This window comes from Polistes canadensis, unplaced genomic scaffold, assembly GCF_001313835.1.
Source record: "Polistes canadensis isolate GaletaPanama2010 unplaced genomic scaffold, ASM131383v1 scaffold_10, whole genome shotgun sequence".
Lineage (NCBI taxonomy): Eukaryota > Metazoa > Arthropoda > Insecta > Hymenoptera > Vespidae > Polistes > Polistes canadensis.
This window is the reverse complement of record NW_014569557.1, coordinates 929,850-954,137: the sequence shown is the minus strand read 5'-3', so window position 1 is coordinate 954,137 and position 24,288 is coordinate 929,850. Positions and strand designations below refer to the sequence as shown.

At 30.6% G+C, this 24,288-nt stretch overlaps 1 protein-coding gene and 1 long non-coding RNA gene across 7 annotated transcripts in view; one reads left to right on the top strand and one right to left on the bottom strand.

Moving 5' to 3' along the window:
- The window catches only part of LOC106792842, a 127,383-nt gene that overhangs the window by 3,795 nt on the left and 99,300 nt on the right, over positions 1–24,288 (top strand). The window lies entirely within an intron of this gene.
- LOC106792803 (small conductance calcium-activated potassium channel protein) overlaps positions 1–24,288 on the bottom strand; it is a 149,431-nt gene that overhangs the window by 28,612 nt on the left and 96,531 nt on the right. For all 6 annotated transcript variants that reach the window (XM_014759333.1, XM_014759327.1, XM_014759338.1 and 3 more), the window contains 2 exons: positions 21,473–21,919; positions 2,073–2,168 (listed from right to left, as the gene is read on the bottom strand). In XM_014759333.1, coding sequence (XP_014614819.1) covers positions 2,073–2,168; positions 21,473–21,919 — 543 coding nt within the window. The remainder of the gene's footprint in view (positions 1–2,072; positions 2,169–21,472; positions 21,920–24,288) is intronic.

The window sequence follows — 24,288 nt, the reverse complement described above, 5'->3', positions numbered from 1 at the left end:
AAAGATATTCAATATATTAATGAATAGTAATTACTTTTGTTAGGAAAAAATGAATCGATATCGTGTCAAATATTAATAGACATTTAAATTATTTTCTTTTTTTTTTTATCGAGTCGAAAAGTTCCTATGAAAAATAATTGTCGAATAATTCAAATCTTTCGTATCGTAAAAATATATAAGTACGATTTAAATTACTTTTGCGATTGATTATTATTGAAAAATTCGACGATACCGATTTGTCCTTGAACAGAAATATAATTTTCATAATAACAGTTTACGATATTATTACGAATTTTTGTCCGATAGAGAATATATGAGAATTAGATATGTTAAACGAATACGATTTACTCAATTCTCTCGTTAAATGTTATCGAGCTATTATCGAAAAATTGAAACGGAATCGATTCAACGGAAGCCATCAATAAAATTCAAGGTATTATCGTAGGTATGGAAATGCAGATAGAGCAAAGTTACGACCTACGAAAATGTTCAAGCCGTGACATCGGAGATACGAACTTGACTATCCATCTACACCCATATATATCTAGATATTATATACCTCTATCAACCTTTGTATATTCATATATATATATGCATATATGCATATAACACATACGTGCATTGTTTTAACGCAATAGCCGTAAAATAGACGTACGGCCAATGTTATGTCCTCCATAATTATTCCTGTCATGTTACAAGAATATATGTATATGCATATACGAATATATATATATATGTAATATAATATATTTCGACAAATAATTTAATGTTTTAAACAACGTGTGTCACACAATTTTTTTAAAAATTTAGTTTTCGCAAAGAATTGTCAACTGTTAATATTATATGTTTCACTTTTTTTTTTTTTTTTTTTTCTTTTTTTTTCTTTTTTTTTTTTTTTTTACTTTCGGAAGATAGGAAAAACCATATGAACGAATTCTCGTCGACTATTTGGACGGGTCTCGTTTAGTTCCAGTTGAAATTTTCTATCGTCGTGACGTTGCATCAACGACAGACACACAATAACTCCAAGCTTCGAAGACAATTTAGAGGTAACCGGAATATCGATACTGTATTGTTAAAGGGTATTGAAAATCGAATAGTAATATAGAAAAAGATAGATAGAGAAAGAGGGAGAGGGAACAAGTAAATAAAGATAGAATATAAAAAAAAAGAAAAAGAAAATAAAAAATAAAAATGCTGATTCTCTTAAAGATTGCAATTAATCTCCATTCAAAATTTTACGTATCCCAAAGTAACGAAATATAATAATATCAAATTGATCGATTCGGAAATTATTAGTAAATATTAAAAATATTTTAAACAAAAAAAAAAAGCGATTTAACAAAGAACAAATAGGTTTGTCGTTGGTCGAATAGGTTATCTAAATTTGAGAACCTCTGATTCTAAAGTAGGTGTCTCGGTTTGATAGCTCTTTAATATTCCGCCGGAAACGAACGGAAGTTTGTCAAGTGCGATTCATGGAAAGGGTTTACTACTCGAACGAACATCATTACAGAAAGGTCGAATAGAGTCATCTTGAGAGAGAGAGAGAGATAGAGAGAGAGAGAGAGACTCGTAAGTACTTAACTTTCGGTTCTGAACATTCTCGAGTTTAGTACTTTTCTTTTTTTTCTTTTTTTTTTTTTTCTCTCCTTCGAGTTTTCAGCAAAGGTTAAAGAAAGTGGAAATCTTTGATTAAATTCGGAAATAGGCTTAATTGTTTCGTACTTATTATTCATAATATTCAAAGAGAATCTTAATCAAGATCTTACTTTTGTAAGAATAATTTTTCCCTATCGTGACATTTCCACGTAAAATATTGTTATCGTGTATACTAGAATCTACTCACTCGAACATAATCCTTTTACATGAGAGGTAGCTATACGCGAATATGTTCCACTAAACGTTGCATCGACGCAGATGCTCGTAATTCTAAACTGAGCACAATCGTTCAACCTGCACGATTGTTTACGCGCACGCTATTATATACAAAAGAGAAGGATAAGGAAAAAGAGAGAGAGAGAGAGAGATATTAGGATTAACCTAAGGTCACTTTATATTTTTATACACACCTGAACTTCTAAGGCATGGTAAGCAAATATGAGGCCAAGCAGTATCACAGTAGACACGGAGATCAAGGTTTTCAGTGCAGTCGAGTAAAACGAGGCCTGAAACATATAAATCAAAATATTTTATTAATTAATTATATATTACTCATTATATAGTATAAAAATGAATTCATACACATATTTTTACGTACATGTATATATATACATATGTATGCAGAATGAGGTATGTTAAACTGTTTCTATCATGTAAATATTCGATTGTAAATTTATTCTATCGATTATCACGAACGATTGAACCCTTGTAATAACTCGAAAGTGTAAACCCGTGATGGCGAGCGATTAAATATTCAAATGTTTCAGCTTTGCTTGATTATTATTATCTCATAGAAGTCAAACGCATAATAACAGACGCACTTACATCGTTGGCGTGTAAATTTATGTATAACGGGTTGCAGAAATTGCAGTAGTGTTGAAGAGAATGAGAGAGAAGTGAAATAGAGAAGGGATATCGAGTTAACGACTTAGCGACGGTAATGTTTTTAGGGCTCGTAAAAAGCACTGCAAGCTTTTAGATAGATAGAACTTTCTTTCCCTCCCCCCCACCCCCCACCCCTGTCCTCCTCGATGTATCCTGTAATTTCGCACGCGCTTTATTTGAACATTTTAGCAATCTAGTCTAATAACGGGTAACAACGAGTAAAATCAAAACCATGGTTAGTTAAACTCATTTCGAGTTAGAGGCTCGAAATGGTCGATCAATGTTTTAATCTAAAAAAAAATGTGGTTGAAGTAAATAAGTATTTACTTTTGTACACAATATGTTTCATTTCAACTACGTTCGATAAGACCATTTTATTTCTCTAATCTCACTTCTTTCTTTTTCTAATTTTTTTTTCTTTTTATTTTTTTTTCTTATTTTTATCATTTCCGATAAAAATACGCGCGACCTGGTAGAAAATAAAAATTATTCTTCGTAATACTTTAGTGAGATTTAACGAACCTCTAAGTCTTCCTATCTACATATAAGTTACACACGTATGTGTGTAGGTGTGCATATAGATATCTCTAGGTATACGTAGTCATCAATGGATCGTTGTGCGGCTCGGTTCTACGATAGAATTTCACCTACGTAATTCATTCGTCGCGATTGTAAGCTCAGATTAAGAGATTTCCGTGCAAGTGAATTGTGGCTCGCAATAACTTTGCCCTATACCCCCGGTTTGCCTCGTAAGAGGAACAAAGAGAGAATAAACTGTTAGAAGAACGAAAGAGAAAAAGAGAGAGAGGGAGAGAGAGAGAGAGAGAGAGAGAGAAGAGAAGAAGGGTCGTTTTACCCTGAAAAGCTGCCGGGCAAAACCCTTCTCGTTGTGTAAACAACCCCGGAGAAGGAGATGCCACGTCGGAAGCATATAACTCGAACGTCAGCCGAGGCTTTTTGCCTTTGCTCTTTACGAACTTTACGGTCGTTGCCGCGTTATTGGATATAACTACATACACGTACCTATACGTGTATGTGTATCGATGCACACACATATGAGGAAAACGCAACAAATTGTTTCGCAGCTGTTAAATATAACAAAATGAAAAAATTTCTTTACTCCTACTATCCTATATTTATTTCTTTTTTTATTGCAATTTTTTTTATTTTCTTTTTATATATATTGTATGTATATTTGTACAATACATGATGCTTATTAATAGAAAAAAACAAATGGTTGTAAATGTTATCGCACGTGTGAGGTTGATGGTATTATACAAATTTGGTGAGTAACCACAAAATTTGTGTTTAAAAGTGAAATTCTTATATTTGTAGTTAACATTATCGTTAGATGAAACACATTTTTGATAACGCGATAGAAGTACATTTACGTCGTTTACTTTGAAATCCGACTTTATGCAATTAATATTTGCGTCGGGAGGGCGCGTTTTGGATTGCTTTAACGAACAATTTTTTTCTCAGAAAAAAAGTGGCATAAATGTTTAAACAAGTTATAATCCATCGGAAGGAGACCTTATGAATATTTACGACGCGGAAGAGTTTCGTAATCGTGTAATTTTTACATTTCGTTATTTTATATACAAATTTTGCATTCGTATAAAAAAGAAATTTTTTACACGAATTTCATTTCGAATTTGAATTTATTCGAATGGAAAAAAAACACCTTAGAAAAAGTTTATCTTCGAAATTAATTGCAGATTAGAAACACAATTTACCGTAGGATTTTTAATTTGTACGAGATTATTTTGAATTAGAAACGAGAAACGCGAATCTTTCCTTTTCAAACAAGAAAAATTATTTCAAATGCAAACGACGTGTATATTTCGAGTACATAGGTAAATTGAATAAAAAAGTAAGAAGAGGGAAACATTGTTTATAAGAATAAAGTTAAAGTGAAAGTGTAGGAAATGGTCGACCATCTGAAGTCGGTTTTGAATTATCGAAAACGTGACGAAACTTCTCGCTCAAAGTCCTTCGACGATTCCGGACTCTAATAGCATTGAGAAGTGTCTATAATGCGTTTACGAGCCAACCGTTTGCCACTACCACCATCTCTTCTTCTTCCGCCCCCTCCCCATTCACCCTCAGTACCACCTCCTCCGTTTTCATCACCTCATCCCTCACACTTCGAATCGAACATCGTAAAGTGGTCTTTCAATTATCCTATCGATAAAACAGATTATTAAACTACATGAACTGAACAACTTCATCTTTTCAAAGTTCTCGACTATTCTAATATAAAATAGTTACTGTTCTTTTTTTATTTCTTTACTTTTCTTTTTTTTTTCGACTACTCTTAAAAACGTGCGATAAGTATCCTCGCAACGTTTATAAAAAACCGAATCCGGAGATCGTATGGAAATAGAAAGAAAAAAGAAAAAAGAAAAATAAAAGAGAAAAAATTCATCGTGTGCGCGCACGAGAGATGAGAAAATTTCAGAAAAGGGGAAATAATAAAAATAAAAGAGAAACATAAAAAACATTCAAATCAAAGTTACTGCATTTATCAAAGAAAATGAGATTTAACGAGTACGGTTATATCTTTTCTTTCTATTCTTTTTTTTATTTTTTGTTTCATCGTTTTCCATCGCCATTATCGACTTAAAACGTAAAACGATATTTTTGAATGACTTTTTTTTATATCGATGAAAAATAATAACGCGTTTTCCTCCAGAGGAATTCATGAAAATTTAAAGCAAATTATCTAAAACGAATTAGAAATGTTGCACCTGATACGTTTGATGTATTACGTGTGTGCGAATGCGAATGCTCATACGAGCATTTTAACGTTACCTTGGAGATTAGTTGGTATATTACGATACATGTGGGAAACTACGTTAATACTATTGTTAGAATTCGCTTAGGTGCAACGTTTGTCGACTTTATGTGCATATATATAATACACACGCACACACAGTTAGGCAGACACATACACGCACACATATACGAGTAGGACGAGTTTGATAAAGGGGTGTTAGTAGTTGCTTGTGCAATATATAATGTTGATATAGTAAATGTGTTAATACAAGAGCACACGCATAAGCGAGAAACGTGAGATTATGTCGTATAGGATATACCTGTGGTCTATGCTATGACCAAACTTTACGATAGCCACATTTACCAACGTAAGTACTATTACTTGCTTATGCTTTTATATATATATGTATTTAAGTATATAATCTTAAACGATAGAAACCGTAAGATCAAGTTTACGATGCACCCGAGATACGTTTAGCAATTTGTTTTCGTATAATATTATATTTTCTAACAAATTTGATTTAGAAAATTGAAAAAAACTTTTTATTACTCTATATTACGAGTCATGATTTAATATATATTGAAAAGTAATAAGATTTTATTTATCGACATCTGGAAGAAAATTTCTAATCGGTGCAACTCGAAAAATCTTTCGCGTGTTTTATTGAATTATTTATTTATATATTATTTTTGTTCGTACGTTTTAAGATTTTTTCATTGTTGGTAAGGATTTACAGTTTGGCGTGTCTATGCGAGTTTAGTGTGTGTTTGATGTGTATGAGCAATAAGAGAACGAGAGAACGTTTCAATTTGAGCGTCCTTTCTTGTACGTCACAGGATTCGTTAGGTAAAAGATAAACAAACGGTTCTATGTGGTCTTTCTTTGTCAGACGAACTTAGGCTAGAAATGCATAGAGATCGAACTTATGGAAATGTGCATGAGAATTACAGAGAATGGGAGTGTGAAGAAAGAAAAACATTAGTGTTTGAAAGAGAATAGAGAAAGGGTAGTGTTCGTTAGGATCCACTTACGTAAATATTATTTTTTTCATTAAATTAAAGATAATATTTTAGATTATTAATTATTTCGACATTTTTATATGATTCTTAAAACTTTCATTCTTACAATATTATATTGTTTGATTTTTTCTGTTCGTAATTTTCAAACACGCGTCATCAAAATTATGTGTACAACTTGTTCACAATAATTTAAACACGAAATTGAATTATTTATCGAAACTGTTCTATCTCCGTGCCTTTCTTTTCTATAATATTTTCCAGTGACGTGAAAAAGAAAGTTAAAAAATAAAGCGTCCTTGTCTTACCAATTACATGCTATGGTAACGCAAATATGCCAGGGGGAAGAGAGAGTGGTATAAGGTACTTTTTAATACGATTCTAGAAGCAGTCCGTTGGTGTTTCTGCTCTTCAACGATTCACATTCGAGCAACTCTCGAAACCGAGGGTTTCTGTGCGTTGAAATATTTAAAAAGTTTCCTTGAAGTTTATACTACCGCAGAAGGATTAAAGCCAATGAAATTTCTATTTTAGTCATGCGTACCTGATATACAGGGGCCTAAAAAGGAGAAAGGGCTGGAGAGGAGGGAAAATTTGGCTATCCTTTAATCGTACCTTGTCAATCATTTTTATTAATATTTAATATTTTAATAATAAATCGCGCCAAATACGATAAATAAGAAATAAATGAGACGAGGTGTACTGTAAAAAATAAATGTATGCGCCGCATTTAAAATATAATGCATGCAAAAAATATTCCATGGAATTTTTAATACCTAATTTTTATAATCGATGATATAAAAAGTTTAGTGTATAAAACATTTTATAAATATTTACAAGGCAAAACAAAAATAAAAAAAAAAGAGAAACGAAAAACGTCGAGATTATATAAGTAATAAATCAAATTTTATAACTCGCGATATAAAAGTTTGCAGATAAGGATTTTTTATTTTAATCGATTGTATTACCTAGCTTGAAAATCATATGTATATTTTTATATTTTACGTTAATAATATTGTTAATTAATTACATTAGCAAAATATTATCAATATTTGTTGATTTTTCACGTGTGCATTCAAATGGATAGAAATGTTTGATAGAGCACCAAATCGTTTTTACATAACTATACTTTTTGTTTCTTTTTTTTTGAAGCTTTCAGAGGGGTTCGAAAGAATGAACTTCGGACGATGAACAATCTGTTAAAATTTCATCAACGTTGAAAGAGAGAAAGAGACTAACTGAACGAAACGTGTATTGAACTATGTATTCGAACCGAGTATACGCGTTATTTATTTATTTTTTTTTGTTCTTTCCTATTTTTATTATTTTTAGTTTTATTATTTGTACGTGTTGCGCTATCGACGGGTAAGCAATGTCGCAGTATCGAGGAAAGTATCGATTTAAAAATTATATAAGTATATGGAACCTCAGTGTTCCGTTCAATTTTTTTCTTTCTTTTTCATATTGTCGTTACTCGTTATTAAAATAGAATACCAGACGTTGAAAAAAGAGAAACAAGGGTCGAATTAAAAAAGAAAGAAAAAAAAGAAGAAAAGAAAAGAAAACGAAGAGGAAATCATCGAAATATCCGCGTTGCACTATTTCAATGTTCTTCGTGATTGACGTTGCACGTTAAGACCAAAGTACTTTCGAACAATCGATATCTCGTTCTCGTAAATAACTCGAACGATTGTTCGTGTTATCAGAGATGATATATCCACATCTCATGGGAGAAATTAGAAAATCTTATTTCAACGATAAATCTTTTCCTTTTGATTATTTCCTCCTCTCTTCTATCTACGGTTGTTAATCAGTGATATATAGCCGAAAGATTAACTGGAATGTTTTTCATTCTGTATTTGTATATCGAGGTATTGGATATCGATATCCTTTATGCAAAGGTAATCGTAAAGTAACGTTAGTATTTATAGTCGGCACTTTTGATATTTGTTTTTGAAGGGAAAACAAAAACTTTCTTTTACCTATTTCCTACTATTTCCGCGTAGAAATAACTGTAACGCAGTGTCTCTCGTGTTTGCCAACATGGGAAATTTCTTTTTATCTATTCTACTTCGTTAATCGATAGAAAATTATTTTGTTCGATGAAAAATATATATATATTTGCGTTACTTGGAATATATTGATAATAATTTGAAATCAATGTTTCGTTTGTTATAAGAATCATCGATATTTGTTACTTTAATAATTTTTTGAAATATCATTGCGAATAAAATAGTAAAAAAATATATATATATATATTAGTCTATAACACGTTAATTATAAGAATATAATTTAATAATAATTTTCGGTGTATAAAATTGAATTACAATTCTGGTATGTTTTATCTCTTGTCATAGACAGGATAATAGAAAGGATGTAGCTGAAGCCATTCTAAATTGGTCTGGACACGAGCGTTTGGTAAACTTTTGCGAGAAGTGCGAAACAAAGTTTCTTCCGTCCGTTGCACACACGTGAATAGTAAATATATATATTATTTATCTATTAGTAATTATAGTACTTACTCGCGCTAATCTACCACGATATGTGATTTATAGTTATTTCATCAATGAGGAAGGATAATAATCAAAATCTAGATATTGTTTTATTTCTTTTATTCCAAGCGAATAAAATGATGCGGTTGCATCCAGTATCAGCAAAACTTTTTGATAATCAAAGAGAAAAGTAAAAGAACAAAAAATAAAATAGTAATTAGTTTCGTAGAAGAAGAAGAAACATGCTAAAAGTGAATCATATTTCGTTGTTTTGTACTTCATCTTGTTTGCTTTCAACCTTTTCTCAACTAGAACGAATAGTATCTCACACACGCTCCCGTACACCTGCACGCTAATTAACCATCTACCTAGCTTATATTTCATTCGTAACTCATTAGTCTCGATCAAAGTGATGACATTTTCTCTAATCGTCGAAAAAATGAGATTTATATATAATTTCACAATATTAATGAAATTTATTATAAATCATCGTTACACTATCATTTCTACAACACATAAAATAATTTGTTATATACATAATTTAATTTGTTGTATATATATATAACTTTTTAGAAAATAATTTTAAATAAATCAAATCATAAGATCCCAGTACTAATTAATTCTTATAATTATCGTTGCTTTCGTTAAATTTCTTGTATCAAAATTGAAATAAAAAGAAACAAGGCGAAAAAAAAATAAAAGTGAAAGAGGAAGAGAAAGAGAAGAGAAATGTTTCCGAGGGAGATTTAAAAAGAAAGATGTACGTGTCAACGTGTTAACAAGATAGATAGTTTATCGTAATTTCGAAGGGCGTGACCGCGAAGCAGTGGTCTTTCTCTTTCACATGCACCGTGAATCCGGTCGAATCCGACATGCGCAGGAACAGATCATGCCGTCGCTATGACGACCTCATCCGCGTCTTAAAGTCTCTCTTCGGTGTCCGTTAATACTATAGGTGATATATACCTGTATATTATACTCTGAGCTCTTTGTTTATGAATTATGGCGTCTTTTGTACGTCGTTAGCGGTTCAGAAGGTGCGTTTAAAAAAAAAAAAACAACAAAGAAAATAGAGATAAAAAATATAGAACAAAAAGGGAGAGAGAGAGAGGGAGGATGATGACGAGGATGGAACAAAGCAAAAGAAGAAAGAGATGGATAGATAGATAGATAGATAGATAGATGGATGGATGAATATTCCATAGTTTGTTTTGTCTTATACCTCTTTGCTTTCTCTAATGAGTTTTATATCGGATATATTATATATACACACATACATTCATAGACACGCACGCATATTATGTATTATGGGTTTTGACGTTTCTTCTCATCATTATGGATTTACTAAGTTCGCCTACGTATACACTTAGAAATTAATTAGGAGCGTTAAGTGGTCAAGTGATGTAATATGCTTGACGAAAGAGAGATAGAGAAGGGGAAAGGAAGGGATGTAAATCAATTAACTCATACGTCGTACGCATATGAACGGATAACTCATTGAATTATTACTATATGTATATACATATATAGATCTAGATAATCGTATTTGTGTAAGTACTTTAATTAATCAACTTTACATAATATTAGATATATATATATATACATTATACATAATTTAGGGGATGTAAGTGTATGCGTGTATACTTACTTAAATTAATTATATAATTAATATTATTATGTGTATATTACATATTCGATCATATTCATAACCGCCTAAATTTAAATGATGATACACAACTTGATTTCTTTTTCCCCGTTGTCATAATCCATTTCGTTTTCTAATTCGAACAAATTCGTACAAATTTCGACAGCGCGCGCGGTAATTTTCGAACGCTCTCGATCGAAACGTAAAATCCGATATATCGAAGCTGTCGCGGTATCCACGTCATAAATTGTCGCAGGGACCGGAGTGTATATCTATCTATCCATCTATCTATCTATCCTATCTATCTAATCTCGTGTATCTTATATGTACCGGGTGAGGTATATTAAACAGATCATCCAAATAATAATTCGCTTGCCATTTGTGATAGAAACATAATGTATCAAACGAGACTCGCTTGTTTTCGAATGTAATTCGATTTTTTTTTTATATATCTTTTCATTTAATCCCATTCAATTAGTTTTCAATGTAAAATATATTCCAACGTAGTCGGTCTCGAATAATTTTAAGGTCGTAGTTCGCGTCATAAAATTTATTATTTAAATTGTACGTAGAAAAATATATTACTCTATTAAAAAAAAAGAAAAAAAAATGAGATTGACCTTCCACGTAAAAAAGGACGAAACTTTTAACTTTTACCCTCGGAAGCAAGTAATTTTCGTCTGAAGCATTTTTTTTTGTCGCCAATAACCATTGAATTATTTAGGTGGTCCGTTTTAAATATCTCACTTGGTATACGTTAATCTGGAATATATGTGTATGTATATACAAATACATTTATATAATATAGGCATATATATATTTGATATCTATGTATAGTAGATTCGACTGTCCTCGATGAAACGCGATAGGCAAGTAAATAAACGAGTTCGAAGACGTTTAAGGGGCTCTATGATCTATCGCTCGCAGGCACCATTGTCCGTTGTATTGTTATCCGAAGTAGTATATATATATATATATCTATGTAGATATATAACATAATCAAAATTCTAGACTCGTACTGCAGACACCACGCGATGCAAATTTAATTACCGCGAAAGGTGGTCGGTTTAATTTTACAAGAGATATTTCGAATACTCTCTCTCTCTCTATACATTTTTTTTTTATTATTACAATTTTTTCCCATTCTCGTGATGATTATTAATGCGATCCCTGGTTATCAGTGATTTTTTTTTAAATCCATTTAAACTCAGACTCGAATAACGAAAAAGCTCCGTAACTACTAAACCCCTTGCTTATTTCATTTGATTTGTGGCTTTTTTTCTTCTTCGTATATTTGTTATCTATTATTATTCTGCTTTTTTTTTTTTTTTTTAATAATTGTGACGAATGCAAAGGGAGGGTACCGTTGAAAAGACAGAATTAAAAGAAATCTAATATACCTGTAGAAATGCTTGCCTTAACAATTTACCTTTGAAATATTAATTCGTGTGCGAATGTAATTTTTTTCGTATTTTTTTTTGTCCTCCAGTAATCTCGTTGACAGAAAGAAAGAACGAAAGAGTAAGAGAAAAAAAAAAGTAGAAAATAATCGCGAACCCTTTGTATCGACTTTTCTATTTTTCTCTCTCTCTCTCTCTCTCTCTCTCTCTCTCTCTCTCTTTCCCATTCTTTTTTTCTCTATCGCTTGTAGTGGAAAATTAAAGAACGATCATCTTTTTGTCCAAGCCGACAAGATGTCTCTTTGTTACTAGCTCTGTCATAAGGATAGGGTAGTAGACCAGTCGAAACGTAAAGTCCCTTTTTCTCTTTCCCTTTTTCTAGCCTTCTTTTTGTGTCGAATAATGGTACCGACGACTTTCTTCCTAAGCTAACCGAAAAATTAATCTTCGAAGAAAAAGATTGTATCTTTTGAGTGAAATTGTGATGATGATGGGTATATTGCGAAAAGAAACTGGTATGTTTCCAAAAGAGGAAAGAGGAAGTAGAAGGTCTTGTACCAGACGTTGGGAAAAGATAAGACGTTGCTTTGAAGCCTTTTCTCTTCTTCATTTTTCTTTTCTTTTCTTTTTTTTTTTTTTTTTTTTCAAATATTTCTTTTTCTATTTTATAAATCCTTTTTGTTGTTGTTGAGATTATTCTGTAAAAGCTTTCGTGTACATTGAAATATGTCGCGGCTTATATATAATACGTATCTTAAGTTTCACGAGTTTTGCATCAGTTTCATTTCGTTTTACCTTACTAATTGTTCTCGGTTATATCAACGTAGAAATACAGGTAATATTTTTTTTTCGCATTAATGTAGAAATACACATGTTGAAAAATATATTATAAAGTTTCAAAGTTGTTCTATATTACGTAACATTTTTTTTCGGTGAGAATTTTGTTGAAGATGATAAGATTGTATCATACTTTTCGTCATTTTCCTCGTCGACAAGTAGTATATTAATTATGACAAAATAGGCAACCTTGTTTATTAGAAAATATCGGAGATATAAAAGAACTTGTATTGCACTGTATATATCAGAATCCGTCATGTTTATTGTGAACAGAAGACTGATTGGAAATACGTATAATAATTGAAACTGGGATTTGCATGTATTTATATATGTATATTCATGTATTGTATATCTAAATAATATGCATACGTGTATTGAAAGTATACGAGGGAATGTTGGTTGTTCTATTTGTCACGTTAAACGAAACATGTACGATGTCTCGAGAATGTAATCTGCAATTTTTTTCTTTCTCCTACTTTCTTTTCTTTTTTTTTTCATCAGCATATTTCAAATTAAATTTCTCAAAGTTTTTTCGATTTTTTTTCATTTTTTATTATTGAAACATATAGATCGAAACTTTGAATATAAAACAAACATTTGTTTTTTCTTCCATGAACGAAATTCTATTCGATGGAAATAGAAAATAACACACATTCCTGAGTAACTTGTAAATGTTGAATTGAGAGGAAATGAGTTTTTCTTTGACAAAGTTTTTCAATTGATTGATGCATATTTTGCGCCTATGATCAACGAGATAGAATGGAAAAATTCGTTTTATACTCAAAATAGTAGTATACAAACGTTGAATAGCACTTTTTCTTTGTTATAATCTCTTTTTAAATTTACTTTTAAATGTATAAAAGTGTAGAAAGTAAAAATTTCTTTTATCCTTTATAGCGAGTATAAGAATAAATTTTCGTAGATTCGGGCTGCGGAAGAATCGTCCTGAAAAGAGCCACTTGCGGTTATTTCTTCGTAAAAGAAAATGAAAGAAAACAAGAGAGAGAGAGAGAGAGAGAGAGAGAAAGAGAGAGAAAGAGAGAGAAAGTGAGAAAAAGAAAATAAGAAAAATAACAGAGCGGAGCCGTGAAAACAAACAAGTTGCTGAATGGCGCGGGTTGTGCGAAAGTTAAGAGGGATCTTTATCTTCTTTTTTTTTTATCCCTCTCTCTCCCACTCTCTCTCTTTCTCACCCTTTCACTATTTTGTTTTTATTTCGCTTCGTTCGCACTTGATTCAGTCACCCTCTCCTCGTAGTTGGAAATTGTTACAACAAAAAAGCTTTTTATTACGAAAGAGACTTAATTCTGCCGATGATATTAGAACACGCGAGAGATCGTATTCGTTTTTGTTTTATTTACTTCTCCCCCTCCCCACCTCGCGTATTATTATTTTCTTCAATCGTATTTTTTATTTCTCTCATTTGTAGAAAAAAGAAAGAAACTAAAGAAGAAAGAAAGATATTGTATATTATACCTAAAACACTGTGAAATGCACTTGCTAAAAGAGTATTGCATTCAGTGAAACATAGATAGTAAAACAATTCGTATATTCTATGAAGAATTTTGTTCTTATTTCCTTTTTTTTTCTATCACCATTCTCCTTTTCATTATAATTATTTCGATAAATGTATTCGAGAACATTTGGCCCCTCCTTTCGCACTCCTCGTTATCTTATATTACAATTGAATAATTAGTATAAATACAATATAAGAATCTAACAAAAGAGCGCTTGATATAAACGTACTAGCTTTTGTAAAAAGACGTCTTCTCCCGTCCTTTTGTATTTTCTACCCTCGATGCTTTTTGTTAATCAAGATCTCTCCGGAATAATTTCTCTTCCCTTTAATCAGGGTGATTAGCGAGCTCATTTGTTAATTTATCTTATTTACCATAGTACGAATACGTTTTAAGTGAAAAACATTATATCTTTTTGTTAATTAAATGTATTTACGATGAATTACTCTCAAATAACAAATGTTATTATTAATGAATGAATTTTGATTAAAAAAAAAAAAAAAAGAAAAGAAAAGATAATAATTAAAAAGAACAGAAAGAAAAAAATGTACAAGTAATATTAATACACGATATAATCGTTTATTCAAATTCTCATCGTGCTGATCTTTTTAATGAAATAATTTTTAATAGATTTAAACACCCTTTAGAGATATTCAAGGTGACAGTAATATTTCTCGATAGATTTGATAACTCGTTCTCTCTCTTTCATTTCTTTTCTTTTAAGCAATTCGAGTCATTCGTTCTCTCTTTTTTTAACGTTGATTCCCATTAAACATGTCCACAGGATGAAGAAGGAAGCAAACAGAAGGTTTCCTTTGTGCGAGGGAATCTCTTTTGCTAGAGAAAAGATCGCGATTCCCTTTTATCTTTTCCAGTTTCTTCTTACTTTCTTCTTTTCTACGATATTTTTCCTTACTTTTTAGTGAGGAGGAGAGGGGATGAGAAACAGGGGAGGAGTACGTTATTTAACCTCTCCTTAACTGCCGTCGATCAGTTTCATCTTTCGTCATTTCAACCCTCTTTACCCTCTTCACCATCACTACCACTACCACCACCAACACCAATCTTTCCACCCCTCTCTCTACTGCGACTTTCATTAAATCTTTCTTTTTCGAACTTCATCAATAAAAATGTTTTCAAATAAATTTTTATTATAGCGCTAATGTAACCACCACAAAAGTTTTGTGTATGAAGAATCATTAGCTTCGGTATATGTGTTTGATATTTTTGTGTATATGTATTTTGGTATTATTTTTAATATTTTCTATTCGAATGAACAAAATAATTTATTTGTTTAGAAAAATATTCAATAATATTGTTGTATACGATGTGATGTAGATATTATTCAAAAATATAATATTATAATTTATAAATATTTATATATTGTATTGTTCTGTTTTATATTATAGTTTTTCTTATATTTTAAATATATATTTTATATTTATATTATAGTTACACTGAGTTATTGGAATATACAATAAAAATAATATTAGTATTTATTCAGGTATATAAAATACTGAAAATTCCAACATTATTTATTAACCAACACAAATATTTTTACGAATGTTGCAACATCGATTTGTTTAATTCAATTATGTTTTGCAGGCCGATGAAAAAAGAGAGAGAGAGAGAGAGAGAGAGAGAAAAGAGAAAAGAGAAAGCAGACGTGATTTTGTTTGTTTACGAGAGTATTCTTGTTTAATTACCTTCGTTTTTTGAACGAATAATCCCGTAAAGCTTCTCCCGTCACTAGAACAATAATGCTCTGACAACAGGATAGTTTTTATATCCAGTTGTTATTTGTCAACCGTTTTAAAAGAAAAACAAAGAACACAAGATAACGACCTGGCTGAATACGAGGACCAATTCGATAAATAAATATCATTCTGATTATAAGATTTTTATTGGTAATTGTAATATTAATGACAGAAAAATCTTGTCTTTTAAATAAAAACGTGTCTTAAAATAAAATCAGTATAATTATAATATTATCAATATACTGATAACATTTCTTAAACAAATCTTAATCTTATTATAGAAATGTTGACGCAATCATGCAGATTTGATTTTATAATTTTTTTTTATTAATTTTTGTACTGTCAATGAAATTCTATAAATCGATATTATATAACGTAGAGATGTTAGTGAATACGCAGATGTTCTGTAATACTTCTATAATACTAATTGTAAAAGGTAAAAGGAAAAGAGAGCAAAGATTGAGAATGGTTGCTGTGTAATAAGGAGAAAAAGAAAAAAAGAAAGAGGAAAAAAGAAAAGGTTTTATTGGTCTCATTATCTCTTTCAGAAAGAACTTACCATTAGAGAGATATCTGTATACAGGTATATATATATATTCTTATTTATTCATCATGTTATCCTCGAGATACATTCTTTCATGGCCCAGAGTAATTTCGATTCATCACGAAGTAAAACAAAAGAGATATGGATTAAGTACTAATTGTAAGGACAAACAAAAGGATTTCTCTTGGTATCATTAAAACTGAGAAGACGGAAAGAAATATAAAGATAAAATAGATAATTACAAATAATATTTGAAAATTGTTAATTAGTTGTAACTACTTACTTATGTTTCTTTTCTACTTTTCTTTAACTTTTCTGACATTTTTTTGGTTTCAACTCTTCTCGTCGTAATTATCTGCGCAGTACTTGTTGTTACGTGTGATTCGATTTCTTTTCTTTTTCTTTCGTTGTCTTCATTTTTTATATCGCGTTTTATTTTTTCCTGACATTTTGTGTCTCATTTATAACTCTTCTCTTATTAATCGCTTGAGGATTTCAATTTGTTACTTTTTCTAAAATATTTCTTTCTTTTTCTTTTTGTTCATAATGTCTGATCATGTGTAGATTCCCTGACTGTTACTACCTCAATGTTTGATCACGTATAAATGGTTGACTTGTACTACTTAAATATCTGACGTTTGAAACCTTGACTCTTACTATTTAAATTTCTGACTGTACATAAATGCCTGACTTGTACTACTTAATAAAACGATTACAATACAGGAAATTACCATGCGAATTCGATTGTTATACAATGGGGAATATTTTTATTATATTTACATACTTATAACAATTAACACATAGTTCTAAAATACTGACCCGATATAAATAGTAGCTAAATATAATTATACAAAATTTAACAAAATTTCTTTATGATAGACAGAATTTTCTCTTAGCTTTTGAAAATTGAATTTTCTTTCACATTGTGTCAAAGTGAATAATACTAAGAAGAATTGGTCCTTTTGGGCGTTGTTAAAAAGACGAAAAAAAGATCACGCATACATGTCTTATATATCCACATCACACGGTGATACAAAGAACATAAAGAAAGCGTGAAAAGCTCGATATATTTATCGGCGTGTGAGAAGAAGGAGTTCTTCTTTCACGTTCCCTTTATTCTCACGGAAAAGGAACGTAATGCACTTTCTTGACGGTCTTTCGTGTTCTCACGAATGCCAAGAGTTTTCTTGGTACATACTACCAAGTTTCGGTTTCTTGGAATGTTTCATTCCCCGATTTGCAAGTCGACCTATGTAGCTATGTGTGTATGTGGAAGTATAGTTTTTTACATATATATATACACATATATATATATACACATCAATATATACGTGTATATTCATGTAAATGAATATATACATTTAACGCAGCTAGTGCATATATAGAACATCGCTTTCAAAATGTCCAAAATGAAAAGTAAACTCTCGAATGATACGTATATTCAAATTTAGTTTATATTTAAATAGATAAGAAACTGGAAAATATTTAATAAACATAACCAATATGCGAATATATATGAGATTTTTCTATATACGAGATATGATCTTAAATTTTATTTAAACACACACAAAAAAATACAAAATAAATTTTTTAATACATCCATTAGAGTTTAATTTATTTTTGATTAGCAATGACGATATTATATAGGGAACTATGTCAATATAATATATATAGTCTACGCATTATATAATATTTTTATATTATACCAATAGAAAGAAGATTCTACATTCTCATGTATGATTTGGCGCAGAATTCCGTTTTCGATAGAGAAAAATAGAGTAAATAGAGACATAACCGTCGTCTTTTAAAGGCAAACACACGAAGCTGTCTCTCTCTCTCTCTCTTTTTCTGTTCCTTCCACCCTTTCGTTCCCTTCCTATCCTTCTATCTATCGATATTGTTAATCCATTTCCCAGCTTTTGGCACAAACTCAGAAGAAAGATTGTTCCGATCAACAAAGTACATCAGTCGCCGTGGATATTTTCCTTTTGGCTCTTTAGCTTGATTTTTCTCGGTTATTTAACAAAAGAAAAAAAAGAAGGAATAAAAATAAAAGAACAAAAAATAGAAGGAAAAATGTCTCACTACATCGCATATATTTCACACACAGATCGTATAAAACGTATTCACTTGTACTTCATTTCAAAATCAATGAAGTGAACTTACGTTTCGAATTTCTTTTCTGGTCCAATAGGGATTTTTCCGGTCGTTAAAAGTTTTCTTAAACGAGTTCCGATCGTTCAGAGTATCGTTGAATATGTTAACATAGTTTCTTTTTTTTTTTTTGTAGTAACTCGGGTACTTATAACTTTTTTGTTTAAACATTATTATTATTATTATTTTTATAACAATTCTTTGGAGATTGTAAGAAAAAAAAAGAGAATCTTGTAACAAAATCGTATCCTTTTTTTTAGATTTTTATAATACTTTTACTATATATATAAATTTTGTTTTTTCTTTCATTGCAAATCTTTGCAGACTCTTGAATGAAGATTTTACAAAATCGAATTTTAATGTTATTTACGTTTTATTATTATTATTATTATCATTATCGTTACTTTTATCGAAAATCCTTTGGGACTATTACAAGTGGATTTGTTGGATCTTGTAAAAGGATTTTGTGTAGAGAATAAGTATTAGGTGGGATATTTCAACGAAAATACTTCTTTCTGATCCATTCGCGTTTCTCACGTAGGATATATTTTTCAAAAGATATGGTTATCCGTTCGATACATGCTCGACTCCTCCTCTTGAGAAAGATCGTGCCTTGGAGACGAAACTATGTGTGTATGTTTTTATATAGGAAAAAAAGGGTGAAGAATAAGAGTGTATATGAGAAAAAAAGAGGGAGAGAAAGAGAGACAGAGAGAGAGAGAGTGAAAGTGAGAGAATGAGAGAGAGAGAATGAACGAACAGGGACGACAATAAAGCTTCTACTTAAGTGTCGCTTCGTGCTTATCCGAAAAGTTCGGAGAAAGGAAACTAGTTTTCTCTTTTCGTTTAGTCGCCGTCCGAAGTAAATCCTATCAGGGTAGACGAACGTTAATGTAGAAGACGGGAAAATCAATACGACGCGTCGTTTGTAAGGATCACTAAGGGCCACAAAGTCAAAGAGAAATCTCGCGATGTCATCTTTGAAAAAGAATGATTTAGGTAGGGAGGTTCGAATGAGAGCCGATAATAGAGAAAACATAGTTCAAAGTTTCATTCATTTTTCGTGACATTAGTCCGATCTTTGTCAAATTTTATTCTATATGTGTAGTATATAAGAATGAGATATAGAATATTTTCTATATATTATATTATATTATATATTATATATAATATATAACTAATTCGTGAACATTAGTTATAGGTGGGTTAATCAAAAGTTTCAATATAGGCTAAAAGTTTGTGGTTTTATATGTATAGGTAATATATGTATAGGTTTATTATATCGATAACTAACTTGTGCAAAATTCATTATATTAGGTTCCTCAAAAGTTTGTGGATTTCAGGAAAAATTAGTCTCGACTAGAAAGTAATCGATTTTTAATATTATCTAAGAATTTTATTTTAATTAAGTCTGTATATACGTATATGTTTTTATGTATAATTAAATTTTTACGCGAGTTAATTTTTCATTCGATAAAACAAACGTAAAATCGAGACGATGATCGATGATAAATTATTATATCGTCGTGTCAAGATTAAATACGTTTGTTTAATTCATACGAAACTTCTCGAAGAAAATTCATTTCTAATTCCGTTTTATTTTTTAATACTTTACTTCTTGTTCTTTTAGTTAAAACGCGCGAGAGAACGGACGTTATCATTGTTAATGATCTAGAAGAGAAGAAAACTTTCAAACATAATTATCTTAAGTAGTTGTCGGAATTTTCGTATAATACGAGGTAGTAGTAATAGATCGTGCTATTAAGAAATTCCTTTCGGTAACTTATTGTTAATGAGAATTGCTTTGAATTCAATTTAAATAAATCTTGTAAACAATGAATTAGTAATATGCACGAATAAAAATGTTGTCTTACATCGATTATAGTTTTTGTCAACAAATTTAGGTCATACTCAGTCTTCGGTGAATTTTTATAAAAAAAAAAAAAGTGCGTCGAAAAATGTTTCCAGTTTTCTCGATTATTCTTTTTGCCAAAACGACGAATGAAAAATCAATTATTCGCTTTTTGAATTTAGACCATTTGAAAAGCAGCCACGTTTGTCACGTTTGACGTTAAAAATAAAAAATAAAAATAAAAAAGCATAGTAATGTTCGCGTTGCGACGTAAAAATCAAATCAACTAGTTCGAATGGGCGTGTAAATTTTTAGAAAACGGCGAACGTGATAAAACAAAAAAGTGTTTACAACCGGCACATATACGAAGGAAAAAAACACGCGCAGATAAATAAAATATATTATACGTTGAAATAAATGTGTTTAATTTTATGTGTTTATCAATTCTTAGAATTTTTGATGACGCGTATTCAAGAATATTATCGATGTAAACACACGTATACTCGATACAAATCATTTCAAGTTGAAAGCTCGACGTTAACGCACGTATTTTTGTGTTGCTCTGGGATTTTTCATCTAAGACAGGTATTCTTATAGACAGGTATATGTACACGTTGATTAATAATTATCTATTAATTAATATTTTAAACATGATTAATCATTATACTAGACTGTGAAACAAAAAAAGAAATATACAATATATACATTTTGTAATGTTATAATTAAAAATTCTATTACAGAAGCTTAAACACGTTGAGATGCAATTATCGTGTATCTCGAAAATTCTTTTATGAATGTTTCGTTGTTGTTACGAATAATTAAACGAAAAAAAAAGACTAACAAAATATTAAATTATATGCGACGCGTTAATGTGTTTTAGGAAATATTAAAGAATAAAATTTCAAATAAAATATATTATAAAAAGTACTGACCTTCCCGTAAACGCCGGCGCTGGAGAGTTCATTCTCGATGACCATGACAATGATGCCGAACATTCCCATAACTAGTGCATAATCGCTGATGCGTTTGCGTTTCTCGAAAAGTGCCTTCCGCCTTCCGAGACGATAACCGACGTTGGGTTTGTGTTTGGAACCAGGTCCGATACTACCGGATGGTCCCTTCATAGGGCCACCTCCTCCTAGTACCCTATCGTCAACGTAACGCGGATACTCGCTATGGACACCAACGAGTGCAATTCCTGCATCCTCGCCAGCATTCGCAGCTCCGGCACTTCCGCAACCGGTACCTCCGATACCCCCTCCTGCGCCACCACTGCTACCAACTCCACTTCCTACACCTCCACCACCACCACCACCACCACTTCCACCGCTGTTCTTCATCGCTCCCGGAATCGAGAGTGTCGATACTGGCTTCCGCAACTGTAACAATTTATCGTTCGAACGTTAAAAATTATTTTCCTTTTTTTTTCTTTCTCTTTTTATTTGGGTTTTCGATATAGAGTAGATTCTGATTTCTATATAACTATTTTAAGTCATATTTCATTTTATAAATTAAGTTTTGCATGATTTTTTCAAGCATGCATATATATATATATATATTTTTCTACATACGAATAATATAATTAACAATTGTGACGATAAAGATATAAAATCTACTTAATTTCAACAGGTGTAATCTAAGACATAAAAACACATATACAGCGAGTGCATTATTTTCTATTATTTTTTGTTTATCTGACAAGACATTTTAGGTGTAACATAATTAATAATTGTATTCGATAAAAACTATTTGTTGGGCGAATGAAACAAAAAATAACGTTTCGTGTATCAAATTATCGTGAAATCACGAAAGATGGAGGGGTTCTTAAGCGTTTATTACCCTTAACGCGAAACTTACGCGAGTATTCATGTTTTAGTAGAAGTGAGAGAGTAACACGAAAAACGAGAAAGCATAGGGAAGGGTCGAGAGCAATATATTTAGGTACATACATATGTATCAATGAAAAGCAAGTATCGGTGTACTAATTATCGAGTAATGTAGCTCGGTTGATGGTTTTAATTGGTAATTTAAAAACATGCTTCATTAATAATTACCAAGTTAATATTTACAAAATTAAAAAATATACATAATAAATTTATATAGAATATATCGAGTTAAATTACTTGTGAACTTAATACGATATTTTATAATCAAATTAATTTATATTGAAATCATATTTTTATCGTTTCACATAATTATTAGATTGGTTACTAAATAAATAGCATATCTAATTATGTTATTTTTTATTTATTAGTTTTAATATATAATTATAAATCAACTTTTCAAACCTAATAACAATTTTGCTTTCATAGAATTAAAAAGATAATTTCTTTCAACTCCCATCACTTTATAATTATTTGATACGATCATAGGTTGTTAGATTTATTTATAAAAAAAAAAAGGGACACTTATTTTTGTAAAGATTTTTTAACGATCTAAACGACGATAGATTTAATATTCATCGATGAATTATTCGCATTATTTATCTTTCCCTATCTGTTAAAGAAACTTTCAAACTCGATATCGGTAAGTTGAAGAAAACGGCAAGTTAAATGCAGGATAGAAGATAAGCCCTTATCTTTCGGTGAAAAAAAAAGTAGAAAGAGAAAGTGGAAAGAAAGAATTATTGGTGATAATAAAAGAGAAGAAAATTCTCTTTTTTTCTTTTTCCTATTCGCGTAATGTTTTTACCGACTCACGATCGTACCATCCATGTTCGCTAAGGCAAGGATTGTCAGAGACAATATTTATTATTACGACGATAGGCGAACTAGTAGAAAAGTTTTAAGGTAAGAGGTGTCAGGATAAGGAATGACTCTCGTTGTCGGCAAGTCGAGTAACGTCCAAAGGATCAACCTCGATTCGGACGTCTACTAAAATAAGTACTTTACCATATATACGGTAAAAACTATCCTTAAAATGAATTAGATGGTGTGACATTCTTACACCTTTAATAATGTTTTTTTTCCATTTTTGATGAATAGATTATTTATATGTTTATAAATGAAATATTATGTCTAGGTTTGTGCATGCCTATACTATACTGTATATTTTAAATAATTATATTTAATTGTATTTCAGATAGAGATCATAATTTTGTGTTAAATATAATTACGAGGATTTTATTTGTAAACAAAAAATTGTTTCTCATGTTAGGATTAAAACTTTTTAATCCACAATCGCATATTCTCTATTAATATAAGTTATTTAAAATAACACGAATATTTGTGACTAGCAGATTAATTTATATTTTTATCTTGATAATTAATTATCTTTTAAACGAGGGAATTATTTGATACATTTGCACATGAACAAATAAAAAATAGTAATTGTATTTTATGTCGATGGTGTAGAATCATTATTCGTAAATCGTAAACATAGGAATAGATATTCCGTTATTGTGAATTTTAGAAATCCTTAGGACAAGTATTATCCGATCGTTTGATATTTTTGAAACAGCTACTATTATCAAGTCGCGAGATAAGGGTAGAGAATGGTAGAATCAACGAGATACGAAATAACATTTAACGAGCATTCAAAGGTTGCATTGAACGTCGTGTCGAACGATGCATAACGAGGACAATGCCAACGGTCCGCGAAATGACTCTCTCGCGTTGTAGAAAATTGAGACTCGCCCGATTTCACGCGAATTCAAAGCCGAGACGATTTATTCAATTATTCAACATTATATCTATATTATTATATATATATTATTATTATATCTATATTATTATATATATATTATTAT